A 26,381-nucleotide genomic window follows, 5' to 3' on the forward strand; every position below is an offset into this window, starting at 1 on the left:
CCTGCCTGAGTTTTCTTGGTTCACAGATAGGTATGTGGGTGAGGAGGGGCTGGCTTCTAATTAAACATCCACGGCGTGGTTGTGGTGTATTGCCATTTCCCCAAGAACTAAATGCATCTCTCACACTTTTTACAAGTTAAATATCAGGTGCCGAGTGACCGTCCTCCGTGAGGGAAGGCTGCCCCGAAGCACATCCCATGGCAAGGCGATGGGGCAGCCAGGGAGTGCTCGAGCAGGATCCCTGCCCTGTATCCTTGTCCCCATACTGAATGCAGGAAGCATTGCGTCCCCTCCCTCCCGTCCCTTTGCTACCTGCTGCCCTGGGTGCTTTAACCCCCAGCCCTTTTTTTTCTGGAGGGTCCCCACCAGTGCTTGCACCACCTGGCTCCTCAGCCAGCTTCTTGTCCTTCCTCCTCTTGCTCCCAGTGGATCATCCTGGTTTTAGGTCAACTGGAGAAGTGCATAAGCTTGAGCAGTACGTGGCACCTTGGTAGAGCAGCATCACTGCAAAAATCAGTCCTCGTTCAAGTGCACTGCCTTAGGATGGCGTCTGGCCAGGCCATGGAGCTGAGGTGGGAAGAGAGGTTGAGGCATGGAGCAGTGCAGGGTCAGTCTTTCTCTGGGAAAGTCATGAATCCCCCCATTTCTGAACCATTCCTGTGATGTGAGACGGGATGGGATGGGATGGCATGTCATGGCATGTCATGGCATGGGATCAAACTGCTACAACATGGGTCTCACCAGAGACCCCTGGAAGACTGGTCTCATGGGACTCACTGCCCTGGTCCCTGGTGCCAGCAGCAGTGCCTGATCACCCCACCTGCTCCCACCACCAGTGACCGAGCACTGCCTCCACCCTAATCACTACAGTTTTGTAGGACAGGGCCCTCCCTGCCTCTGTATCCTTCTGGTAGCACCAACCACTGGGTGCTTACCTGGCTTTGGGGTGCGTGGGTCAGAACAGGACCTCCAGCCCCAGACAGACTTCTGCAGCAGCAAATGCTCTTATACTTAAGCTCTTACAACATATATTTTACAAGTTCATGTTGGCTAACTTTCTTCACCCCAGTAAGAAGCCCCAAACTCAGCAGAACAGGGAGTGTTAATTGCCATAGTTGGGTTTGGACATACTGGTACGGTTAAAGGGTCTTTAAAGTCTCCGTCCCTACCGAGACCTTATCAGGTGTCTGGACTCCAGAAAGGTTCATTTCTGCCAGGTCTGAGCTGGAGCTTTGGCCACAGGTTTAAATCATGTTTGCTCTTTCACCACCCTCACCTACACATTAGTTGTAGTGAGCTTCCAAAAGCAAGCAACAAAACCAAACCATAGCATTTAAGAACTAATAAATAAACTTTCCTGTATTCCTTTGACAAAGATTGGGTTCTTACTACATGTGTCGCTCTAGCCAGCTACGGTGAGAGGTAAGTATTTTGAAAAATAAAATAAATAATAATAATAAAAAAAACCACCCTAGATTCTGTTCTCTGCTAAGATAAGCACAGGGAAAAGAAAAGCAAAATCCCAGTGGTCAGTTTTCCCTGATAAATTTGGAAGGCATATATTATTTTACATTCAACAGACTGTCTTAAAACGTAGAGATCCCAGATATCTGCAAGGAAGCAAGACCAGTTCTGCAGCAAATACTGTTTCTTCATCCCTTCTGCAGGGTATTTTCTAGGTATTCGGGGAACAAAGATGTCTCTTAACTTCCTAGGAAGATTTCCACAGGGGTATCAAGGAGAGCACCAAGTCCTCCGTGCTGCCCGCTCCTGCTCCCCCTCCCAGGAGATGCAGCTGAACCAGCCTGCAGTCCCCTGCTGCCCTGGCACATTGCGTCTGACACTGCCATCTTGTGTCCTAGAGTTTAACCTATTATTTACAAAACCAGAGTCTTTGTCACAGTTTCATCGAAAAGGTGTAATTGAAAAGTAAAAGCGTAGCTGAGTCTGCAGACAGTCTGATACGTGCTCTCAGAAGGAAATGCCAAGTGCCGGTTTTATTTAAGACAGTTAATTTCAATATGTTAGCTGCTAGCCAAAGAGGAAAGGTTTAAGCGTACTTTGAGCCTGTTGGATCTGGAAGGATGAGCAGGTATTTCTGTGTCTATCATGGTTAGACTCAGGCTTTTGCTGAACTCCCAGGTTTCTCCAGTGGCACTTTTCTTCCAGCCATGTTCACCATCCCCCAGGAAGAAACCAGGAAATCTGATTTGCCCTTTGTAGACAAGAGCATGAGGGTCATGGCAATACCTTCCCGCACATTTTCTGTCTTTGCTACCACCGCTGTAACCTCCAACAGATCTCTGCAGACTCACTACTCTACTAACCATGCAGTTCTGGTGTGTGACTTCAGTGGGTATAGCTGCATAAGAGACAAGCAAAGGAAAAAATCTCAAACAAGGTAAGACAAGGAAGACGGTACCCTCGCTTTATCATCACTCTTAACACTCATGCCGAAGAGAACTGCCCTGCTGTACACATGGAAAGGGGAATTTACCATGGATTGGCAGAAACATCTGGACAGGGAAGACAGTTGAGGTGAACCAAGGGTGATATGCTTGTTTTATGCCCAGTAGGAAACACCAAAACATTTGGGGGAGCTGGAAAGGGATGAGTGAAATGGGGACAACAGAGACATATCTGGAAATGCAGAAAGCTCGTCAAATTGTGTCTTCACTTTTAAGTTATCTCTCTCTATATATATATATTTCTCCTTACAGAGAAGGCCTAGTAGCATGTTAATGAGAATGAACCAAAGTTTATTTAATGTTTCCTGACTTTATTTCTTTCCTTTTTTTTTTTTTTGTATGCTATGACCTAGATTACTTAAACAGAGTTTTCTTTTTTAATTAAAATAAGTATAGATTGCAAATCACTGTATCCTTTTAAAAGTATTACAGTCACATAAGAATGGTGTAATTAGAGTAAGTGATGAAAACTTTCTGGTAAGGACTTCAAAACACGTCAGATTAATAATGAACAACTTGAGGAAGGCGTTGCAAATAATGTTAATTAAAAATGTCCACGTGCAGTCCCTTTGAGGGCATGTGAATAAATATCTAAGAGCTTCTATTGGGGTCTCAGTTTATACTGAAAATGAGGAAGTCTTTATAATTCATAACTATTTGGAGGTTTTATGAACAGTCTTTCTCATATTTCCCACTGGAAACCATTAGATAATCTGTTTTTATTATACAGAGCCAAACATTAGGCTTAATATTTTTGTTTTAGAACAGACCACAGAATCATGGGGATATTAGCCATCTCATAATTTTTAGGGGTGTCTTAAACCATGTACATTTATTCCCGTCTTGAGAGTTTCTTAATGTTACAATCTTTGATCCCTGTTCTCCTAAAAATGTTGCCCAAGATACATATAAAACAGGCATTAAAGGAGTTTCCTACTCTATGTTTCTTCATTAACCATCTACCTTACCACCCACCAATCTACTGGATTTAAGAGCCTACATAACCGAGTCCGTAAATTAACAAAAACTCCAGGCAGCTGGAGCAACCAAGCAGTAGATGGTACATTGGCCCTAATGTTCTCATGTTAGCACATTAAACAAGCAGGCAGGGAGCTTTTAATTATTATTATTATTATTATTTTTTACAGACAAGGTGCATGTCTTTCCTTGACCTTCTTTCTTGCAAGCCAGTTCTTTTTTGGGGCCAAATCTGAATTAACGGAGATAACAAAAGGCCTTGGATTGAAAGATTATTCTGAGTTTCTGAGGAACATTGTAAATGGGAAGTAATGAACTTCAGGCGCAAACAGAACTGGTGTTCGGTATTCTAACCGATGAGTTATTCAGCATGTCAAACTGACAGCTTGTAAATGTAAATTTTATTAAACGCAGAGCAATAAATATTTCTAAGTTTCTGTCATTTTGAATTTTAGTGGCTCACCTTGAGGCCTCCAGCCTTTTAAATCACAACTTGTACGAGCACAGCTCTGTACCAGTCACTATTCTCAAACGCCTGCTTTTAAAAGCCTCATTATTGCATTTGCTCACAAAACATCCTTGTCAGAATCCAGGTATGCATGTCTCATGTCAGTGATAGGCTGACAGGCTCATGCCCGCTGTTGTGTTTACATTGTATGTTGTATAAAGCTTTCTCCTCTTCATTCTCACTAGGCAGAAAATAAAACAGGGTTAGCCGTGATATCATCCTTCAGACCAGCCAGATTTTCTCCTTTGATCTCACAAAAATGCTTTGCATGTGCATGGCAAGAGTCTGGCTCAAGGATCCTTGTTTTGCAGTTGAGACAGTCACTGAAGGATTCAGGACAAACGAAAACACACCAACACATATCAATTAATGCTAAAATCCACCAGGAAATATTTGGGGAAAGTTCTTGCGTGACACAGTGAGATCAGTGGAGACCTCTGGTAACACTTTAATGCATTAACAGAGCTTGAGGAGGAGGCAGTTTGGTGTAGGGAAAGGATCTCAGGAACTCGGCCAAACAGCTCAGACATTTATGAGAGCAATTTTTTTTTTTTCAGAAGATTACAGCTGCCAGTGAAGCACCAAAGCAAAGTGACAGAATTGCACAGCCTCCAACAGGTTTATGATTGCCAGTGAGAATCTAAAATCCAGCCACTTCACTTGATGTGCTCCAACAGTCACATATAAAATGCACGTCTGTGTGTGCAGCTTGAGAGTGAGTGTGTTTGCCCAAGTAAGGGAACACTATCAATACAAATATCATTTTTTTTATAAAAATGGTTACTCTAGTTAAAAGTAACCATAGTAAATCACAACAAACATTTCAAATTGTGTTGCACGGTGAGAAAAATTAAAGACTCTACACGTCTAATTGTATGTCTGAATCTTGGTTCTCTTAGCACTCTAGATGTGTATTTTTTCACAGTATTTAATTTTCATTGTATTTCATAGTATTTCACTTGCAATACACTGTACAAGTTTTTTATTTAATATATTGACAAGCTAAAAAATTATTCATGTATTTATTTATTTATTAATCAGCAAGAATTTCCCCTGAGAAATAACTTAGCAAAACCAACAGGTTTAGATTCTATTAGATTATTCTATTATAGTCAACAACTATTAGATTCTACAGGGATATATGATGAAAGCCTCAAGACATTGAAAAGAACACCTAATATCTTATTAGTAGCACCTGCATATCCTCAAAACCTTAACAGCGGTCTACTTGAGTACAGAACTAGTTACGTAAATTCTGTCATAGTCTTTGCTTTTAATTTTTCCTGGTGTGCTTCCCCTTACAATCTCTTACTCACTGACCATTTTCTATACTCCTCTGGCTGCTAACAGTTTGGCTGACATAGATCTGAGATAATCACATCATAAAGCTAATCCAGCTCTGTCAAGAACACCTATAGTTTTGGCAGTGGTAAATTAAGAGGCCTCAAAGATATGAGGAGGAAATTAGTTTGGGAGCACATAGACTAGCACTGAATGAAAGCATTTTGGGTAAGTCATGAGTTTTGATAACATACGAGAAGAGAGTTTTGAAAATCAGTTATCCCAGACATTATTTTGCTGGTCAGACTCACTTAGGTATTATTAGCAGTTCATTCTCGTTTTAGTTTGCTGTGTGCAATAAGAAAGATGGACAGAAAGTCTCTGAAACTCTAGCCCCTTGTCATTCCAGCTGAGATACATTATCTCCGAACTGCAAGCTTTACTGTGTTAAATAACACCAATAATGTCCAAGAGAGTATGTTTACTAGAGCTATGACAGGCCAGCTGCTGAATTTGTCCGCCCTCCCCAGCTGCCCAGCCAGGACATCAGCTGCCGGCTTGCTGGGTAGCCAAGATGGCAGGAGGGATGGATATGTGCCCAGCCTCGCTGCTCACAGGGGGCTGAGGTGTGACTGAGGTATGGGTACGCATTCATTTTTCCCAAACCTCCCGTGGTGGGGGTAACCGCGGGCAGAGGTGTGGTAGAAAATAACGGAGGGAGCGGGGATGATAACATCTCGAACTGCTGCAGCTGTTTGCGCTCCGATGTGTCAGAGCCCTCTGTCACTGGTTGGTGACAAGAATGCCTCTTGGGCACAACAGACATTTCAGAGCTGATTAAGACTTGCTACATTTGGTTATTGAAATGGGGATCACTTTTCTGGCAAAGCACACGGGGGTATTTAACATCGCAGTCGTCTTTGCCTCTGTTTGCTGACAGGTTGCGCTGACGTGGCTCGGCGGATGAGTGGCTGGATGGTTTGTGGAGGAAACATCAGGCCCATCGTCTCGTGTAGTCACCAGCAGCAACACATGGCGTGAGTGGGAGGCTAATAGATGACACTTTACAGACATTTCAAACTCATTTTGGACTGGAATAATTGTCTGGTCAAGAAAATCAAGCTCGGTTGTCTGCAGTCAGTGCAAACCTATGTCTCCATGAAGGTGTCACAGAAAAACATGCATCCAGCTAAGTAATTAGACTAAGTAATTACTTATATATATATTATAAAATCAGACTGAGGTGTACAACTGACTGACTACATTGGTTGTATAGTTAAGGCGGCCCAAAACTCCTTGTCAGGGATGAGGATTTCAGTCCACTAAGTGATTTACACAACCAAAGCCATTGGCTCATATTTGTTCCATAAAAAAATGCAACTTGCAAGCTAGGCATGAAGAAAGAAACAGGAACTTGCCACAGTCATAGAGCAGAACCAGGAAACAACGAGGCAGTTTTATTCAACAGGATAGATGACTGTACTGGATCACCAGTACCTTCCAGTTAAGATATTTATAGACAAGCAGGTGGAGCTGTGAATGACAGGAGCAACAGGCTTTCATCTCTTCACATCCGAGTCTCTGTGTAATTGGACTGATTTTTCCCATACAGTATGGGGTCTTCTTGAAGAGCTCTGCAGATGCATAACCATGAGCATAACGAACATCATTAAAGACTGCAGAGATCTCTTGCTGAAAAAAAAGCTGCTGGAACAGAGGTTCAGGTTTTTCCAAGCAGATCATAACCCAGGCTATTTTTTCTGTGCTATTCAGAGACTAGTAAAAGAAAGCCTAAGAGTCTAGGGAACCAATTAGTTTAGAGCACACTGAAAGCATGGTTGGCATGTGCTGTAGTGAACACAGAATTGCCTGTTTAGATAGAGCAGTCATGACTGTAACACCTGCAGTTTAGTGACGGAGATAAATGTATTTCTGGAGAGGTCAAGGTAGGAGGCCCTAAGCTCTAATCTTGCCTTTGACGCTGACATCATGTAGGACTTTTAGCAGGTCCGTTAGGCTTGGCAGAAAAGGGATGGTAGTGAATTTCCCAGGTCAAGATTCATTCAGCTCATGTATGTGCAGTTCTTGGGACAGATATCAATAAGGAATGGTAATTGTTGGAGAGGCCAACCATAAAAATGTTGAAAAGGATAAATTCACTATCATGGACATTTTAACAATCGTTTGCAATTAATAATTTCTTCAGAAAACTGAATTTTTCTTCTTGTTCACGAATTGTTTACAAGTAGATCATATCTTCACAGATTGATAGACTATATAAAAGCATTTACTGATGTACTTCCAAGGGACTTCTCTTGGCATAAAGTGCAGTGTGAGAAAAGAATAATTAATAAGGACCCCCAGGCAAGTAGAAAATAGGATACATTGCAACACAGGTTTATTTCAGGTAGATTGTGTCAGATTGACGTGACAGTTTTCTTTGCTGAAAGATTTTTTAGACAAGAGGTATATAGTAGGTATCATCTATGTGGACTTTGATAAAGACAGGGCAGCTATTCATCAAGTTAGAAAGGTGGAAATCAGTAAATGATCTGTAAGATGGGTGGATTAGCTAAAGGGAAAATGATTATGGTATTACTGAAAGAAGTATCATGTTGGAAGGGTTGGGCTTCCTCAAGGAGCTCTAAGCTTCAGCTGCAATCTTGCATTTCTTGATGAGGTGACCACAAAAAGAAGGATTAGTCTGACTAATTGATAAGAGAATGTTCAAAAGCTATAGCAGTGTCTCAAGATATTGGGCCAAAAGAACTGGTTGACTGTGGGATAAGATTCAGCCATATATAAACAGCTGCACTTGGAAACTAGCAACTGAATCTTCAGGAGAAGATAACACATCATAGCTAACAATTAAATAAGGGAATGCATTGGCTGCTAGATCTATTGGAACTATCTGTCACCCCTGTGATTTATCTTTGAAAAAAAACCACAAATGCAATCCTAGCATTTATCTGCAGAGAGACTTAAGACAGAGAGAAGGGAGACAAAAAGGACAAAAGACTGCTAAGATATTATCTGACCCTCTAACGTACTTACTCGGAGGGACTGGTAAATTGGACTAGAACAAGTGTAGGGAACTGTTAAGATGATCAAGGGATAGGGGACACTGAAGGGAAACTAGACTAGAAATAAAAAAAAAGACTGAAGAGCAGTATTTTGGTTAGACTGATAAAATTAAAGATTAAAGAGTACAAGACTGCTGAAGCTACAGGATGAATAAAGCATCAGACAGGAAGCTACAAGACAGTTTAAGCACCAAACATAACGACAGAAAGCTCTGATCGATGAATTTAGCTTATGGTTTAATTTGTAGGCACTAGTTTTGGAGTGTACTGAGTCTGGCTGGGATGGAGTTAATTTTCCTCATAGCAGCCAGTAGGGTGCTATGTTTTAGATTGTTGACTAAAACAGCATTGATAACACCCTGATGTTTAACAGCATTTGTATAACTTCAAGGCCTTTTCTTTTTCCCATTCTGCCAACCTAGCGAGTACGCTGGGGGCAAGCAATAAGCTGGGAGGGGACACAGCCAGGCCAGCTGACTCCAGCTGACCAACGGGATACTCCTTACTGTATGATGTTCGGCAATAAGAGCTGGAGGAAAGGAGGAGGAAGGGAGAACGTTCAGGACTATGGCATTTGTCTTCCCATGTAACTGTTACATGTGTTGAGGCTCTGCCTTCCATGATGTAGCTAAATATCTGCCTGCTGATGGGCAGTAGTGAAGGAATCCCTAATTTTACTTTGCTTGTGTGTGTAGTTCTGCTTCACTTACTGTACTGTCTTTATCTCAGCCCATGAGTTTTTCTTGGTTTTGCCCTTTTGATTATTCTGATTCTACAAGAGGATTACTGATGACTCAGGTGTTTTCTTCCAATCCTGGCTTCTTAGATGCTATAAAATAGGCCAAGAATTATTTTCCTTAATTGTCGTAAAGGGAAGAAAACTTTCATGGCATGGCCTTTCACTAGACTGTCATCAGGCCAACACTGTGAGAAAGACAGCTTTCTCTGTTATTTGAACAAGCACTGTGGTTTATAGACAAGGAACAGAAGTTCCTCTTGATCCCTGGTGTTCAGGCAAGAAATTTCAAATTTGCATGACTCAGTAGCAGTTAGACTTTCTTTGTGTGAATGCAAGTTGCCTCTCCTCTAGATAAGTTATTGTTCTGAAGGTCTTTCTGACCTCTTTTGTTTCCCTAGCTGTTGTTGTAATTTACCCTGGCTGTAGCTGAATTTTCTGCTCTGAGTTGGCTAGCGTGCTTTCCTTCAACAGCGAGAAAAAATGTTTACCACAGTGAAAATGTGGTGTGGCTTTAGTAGCAAATTTGGCTAATGGAAAGACCAGAGAACTTGTTTGTGAGTTCACACAACTGGAGAGCAAGTTTCCAATGTGGGTTTTTCGGGTTAGCTGCGGCCAGAATTACTGTTGGTGTCTTAAGTACTGGCCAGGTGTTATTTAGCTATTTCCCTTTTCACAGTGCAGGGAAAATTTAGCACCTTACACAAAGAAAAAAAAAAAACAAAACAACAAAACAACACCATACTATTTAATTTACTCTTCTCTCACCAGCACAGACTGGGTAGAAGGAGATGTGCTGTTTAGGACCAAACGCCTTGTTCACTTTTGCGGGGAGGAAGATGAGGTTAGCCTTCTCTTAAACATTTAGCTTGGCCTCCATACTCTTGTGCCTGGTGAACCTCACTGGTCCTGTTTTACTGGTTATTTTGTGGGGAACAGCTGGCTAGCGGTTCTTCCCTGTTTTATTATGCAATGTAGTTCATAAAAGTTGCGGCCTTCAGTTTAACCATATTCCTGTGTGGAAAGTCTTGTTCACTGCAGCGTCTGGGCCAGAGACATTTACATCACTGTAATCAACAAGCACTTAAAGCAGTTATTCCTTAAACAACCTTGGCTTAGCAGAAAGCAAGATGGAAGAATGCCCTTCCAAAAGCAAGGATTTCCAACTTGAGTAGGAACTGTTTTTTTACATGTATTAAAAACAAATGATCATTTGCCATTTCCGTTCAGTTGCCAGTCTAGTCAGCTGTGTTCATCACTCAGCCTGACTCAAGGCACAATAATCAAACAGCACAGAAGAAAGATGATCTGGTAAAGACATTAGAGATGATACCAATGAAGAAGAAACCATTTGTTGCTGTTGTTTGTTTGTTTGTTTTGTTTTTATTTGGAAATCTCTACTGCAATGAAAACTAACAACTGCTTTCTAGTCTGGTCTGGAGCAGGGTGCTAAGATTAGCATAATAATAGATCTGTTACTTATTTTTTATTGATGCACATACCACCTATTTCTGCAACATGTTCACTTTTCAAGAAGGACACGTTCCTCATTCAAACTCATTCAAACTCCTCATTCAAAAAATTTCCATCTTGAAGATTAGGAGGATCTATGGATCTCAACTGCAAAGGACTTGAAACAGAAGAACTGGTCTGAATGAAGTATGTTAGGAAATGTGTGTGTGTGCAAGCACAATAAGAAACAGCAGAACAAAAGTTAAAGGAGGGGCTTGTACTGGTAACAGAGGCCACAGTTCCCACACAATCAAACTGAGAAATGTGTTATTTCCATCAAGATCTGAAGACGACAGCATCAGTGACTTGCTAGCTAAAGACCCTGAATTCTTGACGAGGGTGGCAGGAAGGTTGCAGAATCTCACACATGCCGTTCCTTTTTCCATCAGTCCAGATTTCTACCTCCTGGAGCTTGATTCACAACTATTACCAGAACGTGAGAAACGTCCACAGGTCTGACACAGGGAAGGATGACGCAAATGATTGATTCTTACTATGGATATTTCCTATGAGAGTAGTGATTTTAGTTTGCAGCAGCAGCAATAAAAATAAACAAACAAAGCCTTGTGGACTCTTGAAAGTCTCAGTTGAAAGTGGAAACCTATGTTGACTAAATTTAAGCCTTCTGACATTTGGTTTACTCTTCTCAGCAACCTCTCAGGGACTTCTGCAAGGTGTTTCAAAACGCTAAGGCTCCACTGATCAAGAACCATCAGGTTAGGGAATTGAATTTCCCTCCCTTTATCTGAAGTATAGACATAGAAAACTCTACATACTGTTTGGTTTCATATACTGAAGAAGTTGATTTAATTCAGTAGAAAATGTTAAAGCCAAGTAATAGGCCAAGACGTGACAGAGGATGAGGTTACAATTAGTTTCATATTTAGAACCTAAATGAAATATGGGGATTTGCAAATTGCTTCCATATAACTTATCATTCAAAATATTCTCGGGACCATCAGGGGAATTTCTTCATAAAGGAATAATATAAAGTACAATGTAAAGTAGAGAGTATAATGAATAACAAAAGAGTAAATATGAAAATACTGACTGAATATCTACTAAACACTATATAATTTTCCATGTCATTGGGTGTTCCAGGCATTTTTACATGAAAGTTCTATTCTGAGGCACTGCTCAAGATTTTTTTTCTTAGTATTCTAAAACTGCTGAAAAAAAAAAGTGACTGCAGTGTGTTCAGTTTGTTAATTCCAGGTCTTTTCAACAGAGTTCATAATATACTTCCTTTACCTTTATAGTATCAGACAATCCAAGACTAGCTTCTTTTCACCTATAAAATTTGTTGACACTGAGCAAATAACAAACTAGTTAAGATTGCAATGACAAAAACATTTGAATTTCTCTCTAGAGGGCCTGCTGGAACCAACAACCTGTATCACTCTGTAAAATAACCATAGCACAGTGCTAATGTGCTTACTGAACATTGACAAATAAGATATATAAAGACTTGTACCCTGATTGTCCTCTCTGTTATGGTAGTATAAATCAAAATAATGGTAAATAATCCTGTTTGGTATTTCTATTTTCAATTAAAGCTTTAACTGCACCAGGCAGCTTTAACCTCATACACTGGTTTTCCTATGGCCATAAAGGATTTTGGTACCTCACTGTTTTCCATGCACTTAACAACTGCAAGGAGGCTTTGGGAGTTGAGCTGTCTGCTTATGTTACCCCTCTGTCTCCTGGGGTAGTTTGCATTCACCTTTTCTGGTGGTCAATAACAAACATCAATTTTTTACCCATAACAAGTTTTTTTATTTGCAAAATAATGCTTTAATATATAAACATTTATTTAAGCAGATCAGTTATGCAGCCTTAAGACAACTTTAAGGACATGACAAAATAGTTCTGTATTGTTCACTCACTTGGGTGATGAAGCTAACTTTTAATAAGTTCAGATGATTTTCTAGAGGACAAATGAATGTACTATAGGAATAAAATTAAGTTTGGGGATACGTATTATAACACAGATGTTTCTTTGTCGTGTTTCAAGTGAGAATACATGGAGCCTAGAACACCTTCCCCTCTGACTGTCCTGCTTTTGCACTTGTGGCCCCAAACCACGCTAAATTATCTTAATTGTCTTCTCTCAGAAACGAAAAAGCAGTGGGGAATTTTTATGTCTCTGGGGTTTAACAACCTGCCTCCCTCATGCCTTCTCCTCAGCCTCCGCCCCTGCACCCCGAGGGGAGCAGCACGTGCGCCCAACGGCTGCCATGCCACCCCTGCCTCCTGGCAGGTGCCCTGTCAGCACAGGGTGGCCATCCTCCCCCACGGCCCAGCTCCTCCCCTTCTGGGCTGGGAGCCGTTATCTCCCAAAAGTGAGTTCTCCAAGGGTTGGGGCTGCTGTAAGGTCGTGGGACCTGCGTGGAAAAGTTTCCCCTGACAGAGCTACGGACCTTTGTGAGGAAAAGTTTAAAGCTGAGCTCCTGGTGGAAAAAAAAAATGGAATGAAGGATGAGGAGCCTGGCTGTGTTTTCACTTGCTAACCCATGCTATGAGAGCACTGATATAAACATCTCTTCTGGAGGAACGAGGGAAAAAACGCCCTTTTTGTTCATGAGTTTTAGGTAACTTAATCGGGAAGCTTTGAATTCATCCGTTCTGTTCTTTCTTAAGGTGACTGAGGCAGAATCAGCAGGGTTGTGGATGGTTCCACCAATATTTCCAGTGGTTTACTGAAGCATGTGTCTGCCCTGATGAGAGATGTGGAACTTTTAAATGCCTAATGGTAAGTGTACAACAGCTCTGTGTCAGAAGTCTTCAAGGAAAATTCCACATTTGTTGTCCCCATTGCTCTTTCTCCTGAGAGCTGCCATTCAGCTGGGCCCTGGTGCTGATCTTGCTGAAGTTCCTACTTAGGATAACTTGCAGTATAATTAGGCCAAAAGATGATTTGAAGTGGAAAATAGTTGATGAGTAACACGCTTAATTTGTTTTCAAGTATAGAGAGAAAGTGACATAGATGTGTGTCTGTCTGGTTTTCCATTAGAAATTAGTCTCTCTCTTTTTTTTTTTTTTTAAGAATGTCACTGGGAAAGCATTTAGCCTCAATTCTGCAGATGCATGAATACATGAGTAATTTCTTTTTTTTTTTTTTTTTTTTTTTTGCATAAGGAACCTTGATCCCATTGAGGATTCAGTAAAACTGCATACTCGTAAGATTGGAAACTTCTGGCATACATTCCAAGCACAAAACCTGAAAGGGATTGAAACAGGAATTATTTCTATTCAGATGTTATACAAAGTTGTTTTAAATATTCATAGCTTGTTAAAGTACATCTATACTTTATACAGCTTATGTTGTCTCTTTTGTTCAACTTGCTTAAAGCCTGTTCAAAGAATTGTTATCACTTGTCATACTGGAAGGATATGTCAAGTAGGGGAGTGTGGTGATCTGGCATTATCGCATGTTTTATGACTTTGGAATAAAGCAATACGATTCTTAAATTTACATGTAAAACCAAGTTGGGAGATGTAGCATGCATTTTGGAGGACAGTACAATGAATAAAATTATATCGACAAATTTTATAAGTAACCTGAAATATAGGATGAAATTCCATGGGGACATGTAGAAAGCACCACAGTTAAACAGGAATAAAACCTTAAGTGTATGAAATTCTGATAACAGGAGAGGATTCAGGGGTTGTGGTGTGCTTTTTTTTTTGCTTTTTTTTTTTCAGTAAATCAGAAACAGTATGAGTCAGCAATGTCATACCGTGAAGAAAGCAAACATCATACTGGGATATATAAACAGGAGTCTTGTATGTAAGACACATGAAGTAATACTTCCACTCTACTCAGCACGTATAAGGCCTCAACCAAAGTACTGTGTCCAGTTTTTGGCACAACACTTGAGGAAAATGGAGAGGGGCCAAAGGAAAAAACCAAGAATAATCAGAAGTCTAGAAAAGACAACACAGGGAAAGACTGAAAGAAGAGGAGTTGTTTAGTCTACAGAAAAGAAGACTGAAAACATACTAACAGTTTTCAAATATGTGAAAGATTGCTGTAAAGAGAAGGATATAAACCATTGGCCATTGTGCATAACAAAATAATGGTTTAAAATTTGGCTGGGGTAAGGTTTTACTACCACTTACCTATAGGGATAAAAAAAGTTCCGAGTAGATAGCCTAAGGAAACTGTGATGTCTCTATCTGGTGGCTTTTGGAGGCTAGAGAAACAGCTGTCAAGAACGGCTGAACTGCAACTTGAGGAAAATAGGCTGGCCTAGGTGTGGTGCTTGCTATTGTATTTGTTTTCTACGCTAGTACAACATTTTTAAATAAATATTAATCTATCTTGTTGCTGTGTGAAAGCCCAACCAAACAACACAACAAAGAGCCTTAGCCATGCAAGATGATCGAGCTAGAATGAAAACATAGCTCCACTGTCAAAATACATTACTTTCTGTTAAGAAGGCTCACAGACCATGTATTTTGTGCTTCCAAAGGGAATCTCCTGGGGACTTGCTCATTTTTTATTTTCCTTTTGTAAGTCTTACAGTGACCGGTCAGAAGATGCCTTTCACTGGAGGCCTGTAGGCTAACAAGGTATGCGAGGACGCGGCAGGACACGAGGTGGCCATCCCAGTGGGACAAGCGACATGAAGTAAGATGGTCAATGATTTGGACTTAGTGAGCTGCTGGCTGGGTGCAAGATGGTTGAAATTGCGCCGGTAGGTTATAAACTGAGTTTGCCTTAATCCAGTGCTTCTTAACTAACCTTCTTGGACATCTGTCGTTTCTTATACATTAAAAAAAAAAAAAAACCGCCAAGGAAAAGGTTTGAATTGTGTGGGAATTACGGCAGTGGGAAAGAAGTATAATTATCTGAGTGCATAACTTTGTGACGTGATGATCGCTCAGACCAGGAATTAATTATATGAGCGCAGAACTTCGTCATACGTGACGATCACTCGGACCAGGAATTAATTCTGAGCGCAGAACTTCGTGACATCCGACGAACTACCGACCCGAGATCCCTCGGGCCGGGCGCGGGGCGCTCCCACGCCGAATGGCGGCAGCGGGCGGGCGGCCAGCAGCGCAGCCCGGCTCCCGGCTCCCGGCTCCCGGCTGCCGGCCCCGCGCTCCCGCCACTGCCCCGGGCGGCGGGCAGGCGGCTGAGGGGGCAGGGGCGGGGCGGGAGGCGGGGCCACAGCGGACCGTTAGCCCCGCCCCCGAGGCGTGGCTAGCGGTGGCCCCGCCCCCGCCCCTCGTTGCTTAGTTACAGCGCCGGGCGTCACTCGGCGCCGGGCCGAACCACTCTCCCACCCGCCGTGGGGGGGGAGGAAAGAGAGCGAGCCGCGGCTGCTCCCAAGTGCGGCTGCGGGCCTCGCTGTCGGGATCCCCTCTCCCCCCTCCCCTCCGCTGTCCCGTTGGTTTCGCCCAGCGCGGCCCTTAGCGACGGCGGGGGCGCCGAGGGAAGATGGCGGCTCCGTGACCGCGCCGCCGCCGGCTCCGTTCCCCTTCCGCCGCTGCGCCCCGCGCCTGCCGCCCGCCCTCCCCGCCGGGGCCGCCGGCCATGTCGGACTCGGAGGAGGAGGAGGGCCCGGACCGCCAGCTCAAGCTCGTGGTGCTGGGGGACGGCACCTGTGGCAAGGTCAGTGCCGGCCCCGCCGCCAGCGCCCCGGGCCCCTCCCGGCCTTCCCTATCGCCTGGCGCTGTCGCGACATCGGGCGGCGTGACCCCTTCGGGTGGTCGCCCCGGTGGAGCTGCTGGAAGGGCGCTGAGGTGGCCTGGGGGTGCCCGGCAGGCTGCGGGGGCCGAGGGCTCGGGGCCCGGCCCGCGAATCCGGTGCGAATCCGGTGCGAATCCGGTGTTCGGCCGCAGCGACGAGCGGGGACAGGCCGCTGGTGGCTCTGTGCAGGGTGGTTCCGGAGCTAAACACCTGCACAGGGGTACGGAGCGTTTTGCAGCTATTCCGGTTACTGTTTCAGGGTTTGGAAAGGCACCTCTGGGCTGTTTTAGAGTGTTTGTGGCTTTTGTTTTTATTTTGTTTCCCCTAGTCGATATAAGCGTCTTTACAAACAGTTTCTGAGTGTATGTAAACATCTTGTGATGTTTGCAAGGTGCTTGTGATCATATCTATTGTAATACGTAGCCTAAATCGCTTTGTGAGTTGCACCCACAAATATTCCTTTGATTGTGTATTAGACAAGTGTACCTCTGTCATTAACTTGTGTATCTGAAAAATACAGTCATACCTCTGTCATTAACCTCTCATAATGAAGAGGGGCAGGAGGTCTTCCTCACAGGTCAGATGTAAAGTAGAAATATTCACAGAGGTGGTTTAAACGAACTGCCTGCCATTAATAGAAAGAAGCCCTTAGCAAAACCATGCACATGTTTTCACTCACGCAGAGCCCTGTGAAGAAACAAAAGAAATGTTGTCTTTAATGATTCTAAACCCAGCCTGAAGTCGTGTTGTGCTCATGTGAGTCAGTAGGTACAATTCCAAGTGACTGTGTGAGGAGAGCATAATAAATGCCTAGGACTGACAGCCGGAGTGCTGTTTCACTGGTAGCTTTCCCCAGGAGTCTTCTGTTGAAACTGAGGAATCCTTTCACTACTCCTGTTCAGCACCACGTGGCAAGACCTCTCGCCGAACATGGATTTTCAAGCATTCTTGAGTTTTGATGTGTATGCCTGCTGGTTCCTACCTCTCACTCAGGAGCTGCCATTCATTGAGTCTCCTGCAGGCTCTAGGAATCCTGTACTTCAAGTGCAGCTTATTTTCCATGAGCAGCAGCTAAATTGTGGTGGGCTGCTTTTCCTCCTGTCCCCCCTAGATGATGCTGTAATAGAGGCTTCTTCTACTCATCCTGATGGCCTGGCAGCAAACACTGCAATAATATATTTAGTGTAAGATATTGGAAAATAAAGAAGTGATTTGGTCTTGAAATGGAAGGGTAAATGTGCATAGTGCCATTTCAAGCACCTCAGAAGACTAAATTGTTGAGGTTCCTCTCCTTCATTGCTTACTAATTTGTTTCAGTTGTTGAAGCATGTGTATATGTCTATATGTTTTCAACTCTGTCTTACCTCTCATGTCTGTGTTACAGCTGGTCTGTATGCCGTACGTACTTAGCTTCACATTTACTGTGCAAAACATTGATTTTTCTCTTCTTCTGTCACTGGGACCATTGGACAGGAGAAGTGTAGGAAATAATATAATATGTCTTTGAAATATCACGTCATGTGTTTAGTGTGAGATTTTCAAATTTGACCTTTTCTCATTGCTTGCTCCCTCCTGCCTTTAAACAAAGTTATTTTACTTATTCACTCTTGGTCATCTGGGGCTGGCTGATCTTCAGTTTCCAGAAAAAAAAAAATGATGTTTTTGTGCATCAGTGAGCTGAAGGTGAAAACTTGCATTCTTTTTCCTCTTCTGGTATCACACATTGTGTAGAAGCAATGTGATTCACGTTCTGTGGACATGCTGATGGCAGTTTTAAAACAAATCAGTATCAGTTCTAAGCTAAGGGTAATGTTTATGTTTCCACTAGCTAGGAATTCCTGTCTGTGAGGCAAGGGAGGGATATTGTGCTTCTTTCTATTCTTTTTTTTTTTTTTGTGTGTGGTTTTAGTGAGTGGTGGGATACTTTGGGAGTTGTAATGCAAGGAGTAAGCATGGCTGGAGCAAGCTCGAAGGAGATAAGATTAGTAAAGGAAGAAGGAATGAGAGGGGTGTGAGAGTAGAATCTGAAAAAACGTTAGAATAAAATGGAGAGAGTAAGGAAATGGTAGGTGGTTGAAAACAAAAATTAGGAAGGCAAGATTGGTCAGTAAGAGAATGGTTTTCTAGTTTGTGTAGGTCACCAAAATCAACCTGAAGGCAGATCTGAAACTGGAGGTGGGGATAACTTGATAAAAAAATCCATCAATTATTAATAGTAATCAGTTCCTCGATTTTGATGACAAGAAGGAACATAGATGCATTAGGCTGTTGATGAAGGTTTTAAATCAACCCACTCTTCCCAAGCCCAAATGATTTTCCATTAAAATAAACCAGCAGTGCAAGTATGAATTGGGGTGTGGGGGGTTGGAATGTGGTCATCTAGATATTTCTACTCTTGATGCACACGGATTGGTGTGGTATTGGAGTATATAATGATGCTGATTTGAACTACAACTGTTAAATAAAAACAGTTGTAGTTCAAATTGTAAAAATTGCTAACATTATAAAAAATTTTGTGCCTCTGGGAGCTATTCATGGTCAAGGAGGTCCTGAAAACCAGGTGTGTGGGAGGAGGAAAGCAGCCAAGGTTCTGTCTTCCTGCTGTCCCTTGCAACTGGAAACCGAAGGGTGTTAGCAGAGACCCCTTCTGTCTTCCAGCAGGTGGATGATGATAAAGTAGCAGGTAATGCTCAGCTCGGTGTGGGAACTTGCAGGAGTTGAAGCACAGGCTGGAATACAGAGGGTTGTTCTACTCCCTTGAGGATTTGGTGGGATAGCATCTTTATTTATTTATTTTTTAAAGTGTTCTGCTAATTCTGGATCTAATTGTCATGCTTGGGCTCGAAAACTTGGTAAATGTTGACCAGAAGTAGCCACTGTTCAGTCTTGCAAATGGAAAACTGCATCAGGTCTCGTGTGCACGCTGGCCTATCTTCATAGCTAAATGTCTAATTTGCGAAAGTTTTGGTATTCTCTACTTCAGCGAGCAAAGTTTCATCAGTAGTTAGGAGTGGAAAGGCTTCACCTTTAGATGACAGAACTGCTTCCTCTGTTAGTATTCCTCAAAATACTTCCCTACTTCCCGCCTCTCACCCCGCAAAGCGAGGCTGTTGTGTCAGAATTTCTCTGTGTTGGGCAACTACGAGTTTTTGTGCTAGGTGAAGCATTTCGTTAGTTGGCCGAACTTCTTCACTTTGCATGTCTTAAGCTTCTTGCCAGTAGGGATGGTATGTGCACATTGCCGCGCTTGGAGAAGTAGACCTGGGTGTTTGAGAAGGGAGGGAGGGAAGGAATAGATGGATGTTGCTGATGGAAAGTGGATTTTCTCAATTGGTTGGTGAAGTTGGTATGTGAATGGAGATTTGTGACTCTAGGACTCTGTGCTTGCATCCTGCTGAATTTTGGCTTTGGTTTTAATTTCTCACAACTATGATACTGTCCTCTGGCTTCACTTTCTGAAAGTGTTCTTCTGTAGGAATCTACTCAAAGAATTGCCTTTGGCAGGGTGAGTAGTCGGAGCTGCCTATCATTACTTGTTCTATTTGGCTCGGCTGCTACTATTTCATCAATGTTTTTTCTTTTTCTGTTTCTCAGTATGTAGGTATTTAGGAACGGCGTGTCGGCACAATTTATAGAGATAGCTGATTTGCACTGAAAAATACAAAAAAGAAATTGTCTTGCCTCACCTGCAAAGTTTAATTGTGTCTTGGTTTATTTCCAGAAGAACCTCCCAAAAAGCCCATTGTATTTCACGATTAGAATAGTGTATTTTTTTTATATTTGTAATTATTTTTTTTTTTAGTGTGCCTTGATTGCTGTGGGTTAGAACCCAGAGAACTTTTATTATATGAGAGGGGTGTTTGTAAGATTCACTAGTGTCTTGCTGTTCACAACAGCACGTGAAGATTGTTTGAAGGTTATTAAGAGAAATGTGCGAGCCTGCCAAACCGGGTCTCATGGCAAGTCTGCTGTGAGAGGTGATGGCTTGGTTGTCACAGTAGAGATGTCAAGGAATGAGGCCTTCTTGACAGCATGATGAACCTCTGATGAACCAATTTTTTTTTTTTTAAAGTGTTCTGATCATTTTAGTTCTATTTAAAGCTACAGTTCTGCTGAACCATTATTTAACTTCCATTGTATTTTTACACAGATCATACCCATCATATCTTTGCAGGCAAAGCTGTTATGCAGAGTCTTTCATGAGAAGCATGGTAGAGAACAATTTTAGGACTGAGGGGAGTATTTGCATTGTAGAGGTACCTGGATATACATTGAGATAACTGCTCTGGCTGGTGTGGAGGAGTTTGAACTGTTGCTCGTTTTGTGGATAAATGGTTTTTCTGTGAATGGAGAATTCCAGTCTGGTAACCCAACGCCTTCCGTGAGCACTAACATTCATTAGAAAAAAATTAAAAAGGAGTTAGTCAATGATTTTTCTGCTATAAATTCCTTTGCATTTGAGAGCACAGTAGAAGAAAACTATTTAAGAGAACTTTGCCATGCTGTTGATTACTTGCCGCTCTTATGGGCTGGCTGTTAATTGAATGGATGTTGTTTATTTTTACTAACACCCTTAGAAGCCCTCAGGGAATATTGAGTGTCACAGAGTGATAAAGCTAATATTTACCGAGCCCTTAAAACAAGAAGGGAGTGGTTGCTTATATCATGGGGATCTAAATTAGCATGTTGGAGAATACAGCACGCTATGATAGAGCCAGATGATATTTTTATCTGTGCTTTGGTACTGGTTTCCTTTTATGAAAGGGAAAAATTCAGGAAGACTCCACAGTGTATTTGTTTCTGCAGTGTTCTTATTCTTATCTATATCTTTAAGGTCCGAACAGATTAAAAATGTCTTGTAATCTAGAAATTCATCTATTAAGACTTTCGATAGTGTTTATTTTTAGTGTTACAGTCTAAGTTTGTATTGAATTTAATTTGTGCGTGAAGTTGGTAATACTGTTACATAGCTGTAGGCAGAAGAATCTTCTCACGATTCATCCTCTGTGGTCTTTATCCTTTCCACAGTGATATAAATATATAAGCATACTTGTGCTATTTCTAGTTTACTTGCCTTTTTTTTTTTTCCCCATTTACTTATTTATTTTTAATTCTCTCTGGGCTTGAGTTCAGTGAAGTAAATGAAAATGCTGCCATAGTCTTTAAGTGATTTTTTTTGGATTACTTCCTAAACTGTATCTTCTGATCCCAAAATACCACTTATGTATATTCCTATCACTGTCATATTTAATGTGATTAAAACCAAGAAAACAGTATATCATCTGTTATTTACTTCACAAGTAATTGTGTAGTTGAATAGATGTTTGTCTTTTCACACTAGAGCTTTAATGCTGGAGCTCTTGTGGTCATGTTTTCGTGCAGAAAAAGAGTAAGTTACCTTTTCTTCCTGTGTGTGCTTGACACATTACTAGTATAATTTAGATCTTTGTTATAACAGTTCTATTAACAGAACTTGCCTATTCTCATTATTTTTAGAACTGTTGGCGCTATTTTGCTATTGCATTTTTAACTAAATGTGCTCTAACAGCAATTTCTAATAACACTTCACGTGAATCCCTTCTTCAGGCCTTGCTGAACTGAAATCTGGAGAAAAAAAATTCTTTCTTGCTTATTTATTTATTTTTTATGACTATTTTTTATTATTGTTCCAGGGCTTTTGTGAGGCTCTCAGGCTTCCCTCCCGTACATGCAAAAGCATATTTTTTTTTATCTTTTTCTGCAATTAGTTTGTTTTTATAATTTCAGATGTCACACCAACAAGAAATTTCTAAGCACGTGCCACAGCTGGATGTAGGATATATGTTAGCTACCTGGCATTCACGTTTAATACAGTATTTTATTTCTTTTTCCACAACATGAACTCGTGTATTCTTTGTAATTGCATTTCTCTCCTTTTTTTAATGCTAGATTATGGGGCTTCTGTCTGTCTAGAAGTCTTAAATTGCTAGTGAAGGATAGAAATGCCTTGCTTTGTTACTTTGTGTAAGTTGGGTATCCTTTCAGCAGTATGTAGCAAAACCTGATACCAACAGTGTATTTAATAAATCCACATAACATAAATTGAAGAAATAAGATTCCAGAGCTCTCTTTAGAGGAACGTTTCTGTAAATATGCATTCTTAACCTGAGTTTAGTAGTTTCTCTGTAAAAATGTGTGCAGTCTCTCTTCGTATCTTAGACAGCATGTAGTTGCTGATCCGGAAGCTTTGATGTCCAGGGGCAGGAATCCTGCCACACTTCGGAGCCCCTCTGGGACTCTGCACTGTGCAGATATCCCTTCCCTCACAGAAAGTTGGTCTGGGATCGTGGTGTTCTGCAGCAGGGATGGACCCTTGCTTGGGAAATGAACACTTATTAAAAACAGTGAGCTGTGCAGGTATGGATATTGTCACTTAGATATGAGTCAAGTTGAGCTTGCTTTTGGCACCTTACTCAATTTTGTGTAATATTTTGTGATATGAATATCACAGTGTCTTTGAAATGCAAAGGAAATATGCGCCTTGCTGATTTTTGTGTAAATTAGTAGCCATTGCCACCTGCTGTTACTAAGTTGAAGCTGGCTGGAATGCTTATCAATATAAATTCATGAACACTGGCAGCATGCATTGATGTAAAACTTCTTAACTGTGTTTTGTACTCGTGGTTTAATATCAAGTGTTTTGCTGTTTAAAATGACAACTTAATGTGATATTGTTCTTTTTTAGACATCCTTAGCCACACGTTTTGCCCAAGAAACTTTTGGAAAACAGTACAAACAAACCATAGGACTGGATTTCTTCTTGAAAAGGATAATATTGCCAGGTAAGAGAATAAAGATTCTTAATGCTGAAAGGTTGAGATGCAGTAAGACTGGCAGAAACAGTCTTCAAAGTAATGTATACTAAATAAGCTTAGTAGAGTGCTTTTTATGGCAAAGTAAAATAGACTATTTAGAGAAAATTTACTTAGTATGTTCTTGCCAGGTGACAAAGGGTTATGTATTTGCAACATATCTTTAAGTATTTAAGTTAAGCACTGCATTCAAGTAAAAGGAATGCTATGCTATCTGTATTCATGATTTTTATTATCTCTGCTTGAGCGTACTCTCTGTTTGTGTGAATAGTGCAGCATAAAACAATGAAGTAGAACTTTAAATATATTCATTGAAAATGTATATGTGTTTTGAAAGAAATAGTTTATTATTATTATTATGTTTTTAATGAAATACACAACTTGTATTCGGCTTGTGTGTGAGAAGCATAATGCAGCTATGGAATCGCAGCGCTCTAATATGTGAATGCTGTTTTATGCAAGGCAGCATGAAATTGCTGGCATTTAATAGACCACTAAAATTTAGGGTCCCTCGGCACTCATAAAAATACAGTTTGAGCATTCAAGATGTTTCACTTCACGACGGCAAAGAAACTATTTAGATGCCAGTTGCAGCACACTGCATGGAAAAGGCAAAGAAATAATTAAAAAAGAATAGTTGCTGCTAGAAGCTTGTTTCTGAACAATCGGAGGTTTAAAATAAGGCTTTTCACTGATTGGAAACTGAGCAACAGAGCAAGCATGGAAGTTTTTTCAGTATAAGCAATTCTTCCTGTTTTCTGAAATAAAAGTTGGAAAAAATATGTTTAATGGTTAAAGTTGTAGTGAGATTTGATAAAGTTGATGCAAATTCTGTGTTTTTCCTTGCGGGTTGGTGGGAGAAGCAAACTCAGATATTTAATATTTCAGCTGTAACCTGACGTCATAAGAAAATACAAGATCCCTGAACTTATTGTGTTAAAAATTATATTGCCAATAATCTTGTGATTATATGTTACTTTGCATAAACAGAGTAATCTAGTCAGAATATTCCTGTAAGCACCGTTTTGGTTTGGCCACTTTGCTGTACTTCTTCAGTATCTGCTGAGCAATATAGTACCAAACTTCAGTGCTTATTTCTCCATATCATCAACAGAATGCTTTTCTTATTGTCCTGCTCATTCCTTTAAAAATATCAGAATGCAGATTGCTTACAGCAGTACTTGCAAATGGAATGTGTACACAAATCATGCAGTGTGAATGCTGAGAAGTTGTATTTTGCAAATTTTTTTTTCCAGCTGCTAAGCATACAGAAGCTATTAGTACATTACTGGGATTCTAAATATTCTTGTTGAATAGAAAAATTAGAAAAATATCAACTGTTGACCCATTTATAATTTACTTTGTTCTAATTTATTTAATAAAATCAGAATGTAGATGCAAATAAGACAACAACAAAGTCTTCGCATCCATTTTCCTTGTTTATCAGCAACAAAATACTAACAGACAGGGAATGTTTTCATATTTAGGAAAAAGCATTTTTCTATAGGTTTTTACCTATCTATTCAGTTTTTACCTATGCCTATGAATGTACTTAGGGAGATATAAATTTGTGTGTTTTATAGGTAACCTGGACTGGTGGGGGGAGTGAGAGGAAAGTAAGGGGGGAGGTAATATTTCTAAATACTGGTATGGAAAGCATTACTTAAGTAAAGGGATTTTTCTAATTTCTTGATTAGTTCTGGGTTTGCAGAGCTGCTATGTTTACTTGTAACGTTAATTCGTACCACTGCACGGGATTTATAATCTGTATATCTGTAGGTAAAAGAGCCCTCATTTCTCTTCTTTAGTAGGATAGTTAACAATTAACTATGTTACAGTGCTTGAAATGTGTTTTTCTCCTTTAAATGTAAGCAAACACTTCAGAAGTTAAAATTACTGATTTCTGGAATTGCACAGAAGTTTATATAATGATACATTAGAAGTCCATTTTAACTTGTAAAATAAAGTACTGGTATTATAATTTTTAATAAAAGGTCTATTTATCTCCAGTTCTTTTAGTAACTGATGCAGTCTTACAGTGAAAAAGGAAAATACTTGGTAAAATGGTATGAGTTAATACAAACAGTAATTTGACTACTATTTATTTGATTACTATTTACTTAAATAATGATTTAAACTGATCTTTGATTAATTGTGTACAATATGATGTATTATTCAGGTGCTGAAAAATTCTTTTCATGCAGTTTATTTGAAGTATTTTTCTCAAATGCAAATCAATTTCAGTATATTTTGTGATGCAGTATGTTGTATAGTCTGGATGCAACCACGGTGCAGATTTTAGTGCTTAAACAACATATGTGTTAATCTGAGGTTCTGCTGATAGAGACCCTTAAGAGCCATAGTCAGAAACTTTTAGGAGGGTTGTGGATGCAGTCCAGTAAACAAGATTCTTCCCTGAAAAGGATTTTTTAAGTCGTCAGTGCAAGAAGTGGGCAGACTTGTGTTTTTAGCTCCATCTTGACTGTGCAGCACTTTGAGTAAGGTTAACCAGTGCACCAAGTGTACCTCTGCAGGGTCGCTGTTGAATCATCCCAGTGGCTTTAGTTCATACCAAAAATGATCTGGAAACCTGCACTGTGTTGCCTCAGCTATTTTATCTTTGTGCTTGAACAGAGTAAAGAAGTGTTATCGTTTTCTTGTTCAGTGTATTATTATTGTTCTGGGATTCTTCTGTTATTTTTGTTGTGTGTTAACTTGGTTTCTAAGAGCTGTCTTAATTTATGCCTTGTTAGGTTCTCTTTATTTTGTTCCTGTTCTCTCCAGTTTGTATATTCCTTTTTAATACATATTAAAAACATAAGAATTCAAACTTTTTGCAGAAAATTTCATCTGTTGTCCTCATAGTTATTAATTGAATATTTGCTAGGCAAATGATCTGGTACTTTTCCTTCTGTCAAAATAATTTTAACCTCCTTCTTTCTCCCCCAAAATCAATTTGAGCACCAAACAAATACTACAGGACCTGTTTTTTAAAAAGGGGAAAGTAAAACATTGCACAAGGGACAATCACCATGAATTTCAGTAGTTAGCGAGGTCTTAATAAAGAACCATTTCATGCAAATGAACATTCCAGACTTTTTTCTCCAGTCTTTCTTCCGTTGTTAGTAAAGGAAAGTAAATAACAGTAGATTTTTAAGTAGAGGAGTCACTGGCAGACCATTTAATTTAACGTCCTGTAATAAAGTTTCCCAGATAATCTCCATATCCAGGTACTAAGCCCAGTTTGCTGTGCATGGTTGCTG

General features: G+C 40.7%; 1 protein-coding gene across 5 annotated transcripts in view; it reads left to right on the forward strand.

The window, feature by feature from the left end:
* Positions 1–15,778: 15,778 nt before the first annotated feature.
* Positions 15,779–26,381, forward strand: part of RAB28 (RAB28, member RAS oncogene family) — a 62,551-nt gene continuing 51,948 nt past the window's right edge. Inside the window, exons 1-2 of one of the 5 annotated variants that reach the window (XM_083835458.1) lie at positions 15,779–16,189; positions 22,992–23,088. In XM_083835458.1, the coding sequence (XP_083691584.1) occupies positions 16,112–16,189; positions 22,992–23,088 (175 nt within the window). In that variant the 5' untranslated portion in view covers positions 15,779–16,111. The remainder of the gene's footprint in view (positions 16,190–22,991; positions 23,089–26,381) is intronic. The other 4 variants (XM_083835454.1, XM_083835455.1, XM_083835457.1 and 1 more) reach the window with 4 other exon arrangements.

Source organism: Anser anser (genome assembly GCF_964211835.1).
Source record: "Anser anser genome assembly, chromosome: 4".
NCBI classification, from domain to species: domain Eukaryota; kingdom Metazoa; phylum Chordata; class Aves; order Anseriformes; family Anatidae; genus Anser; species Anser anser.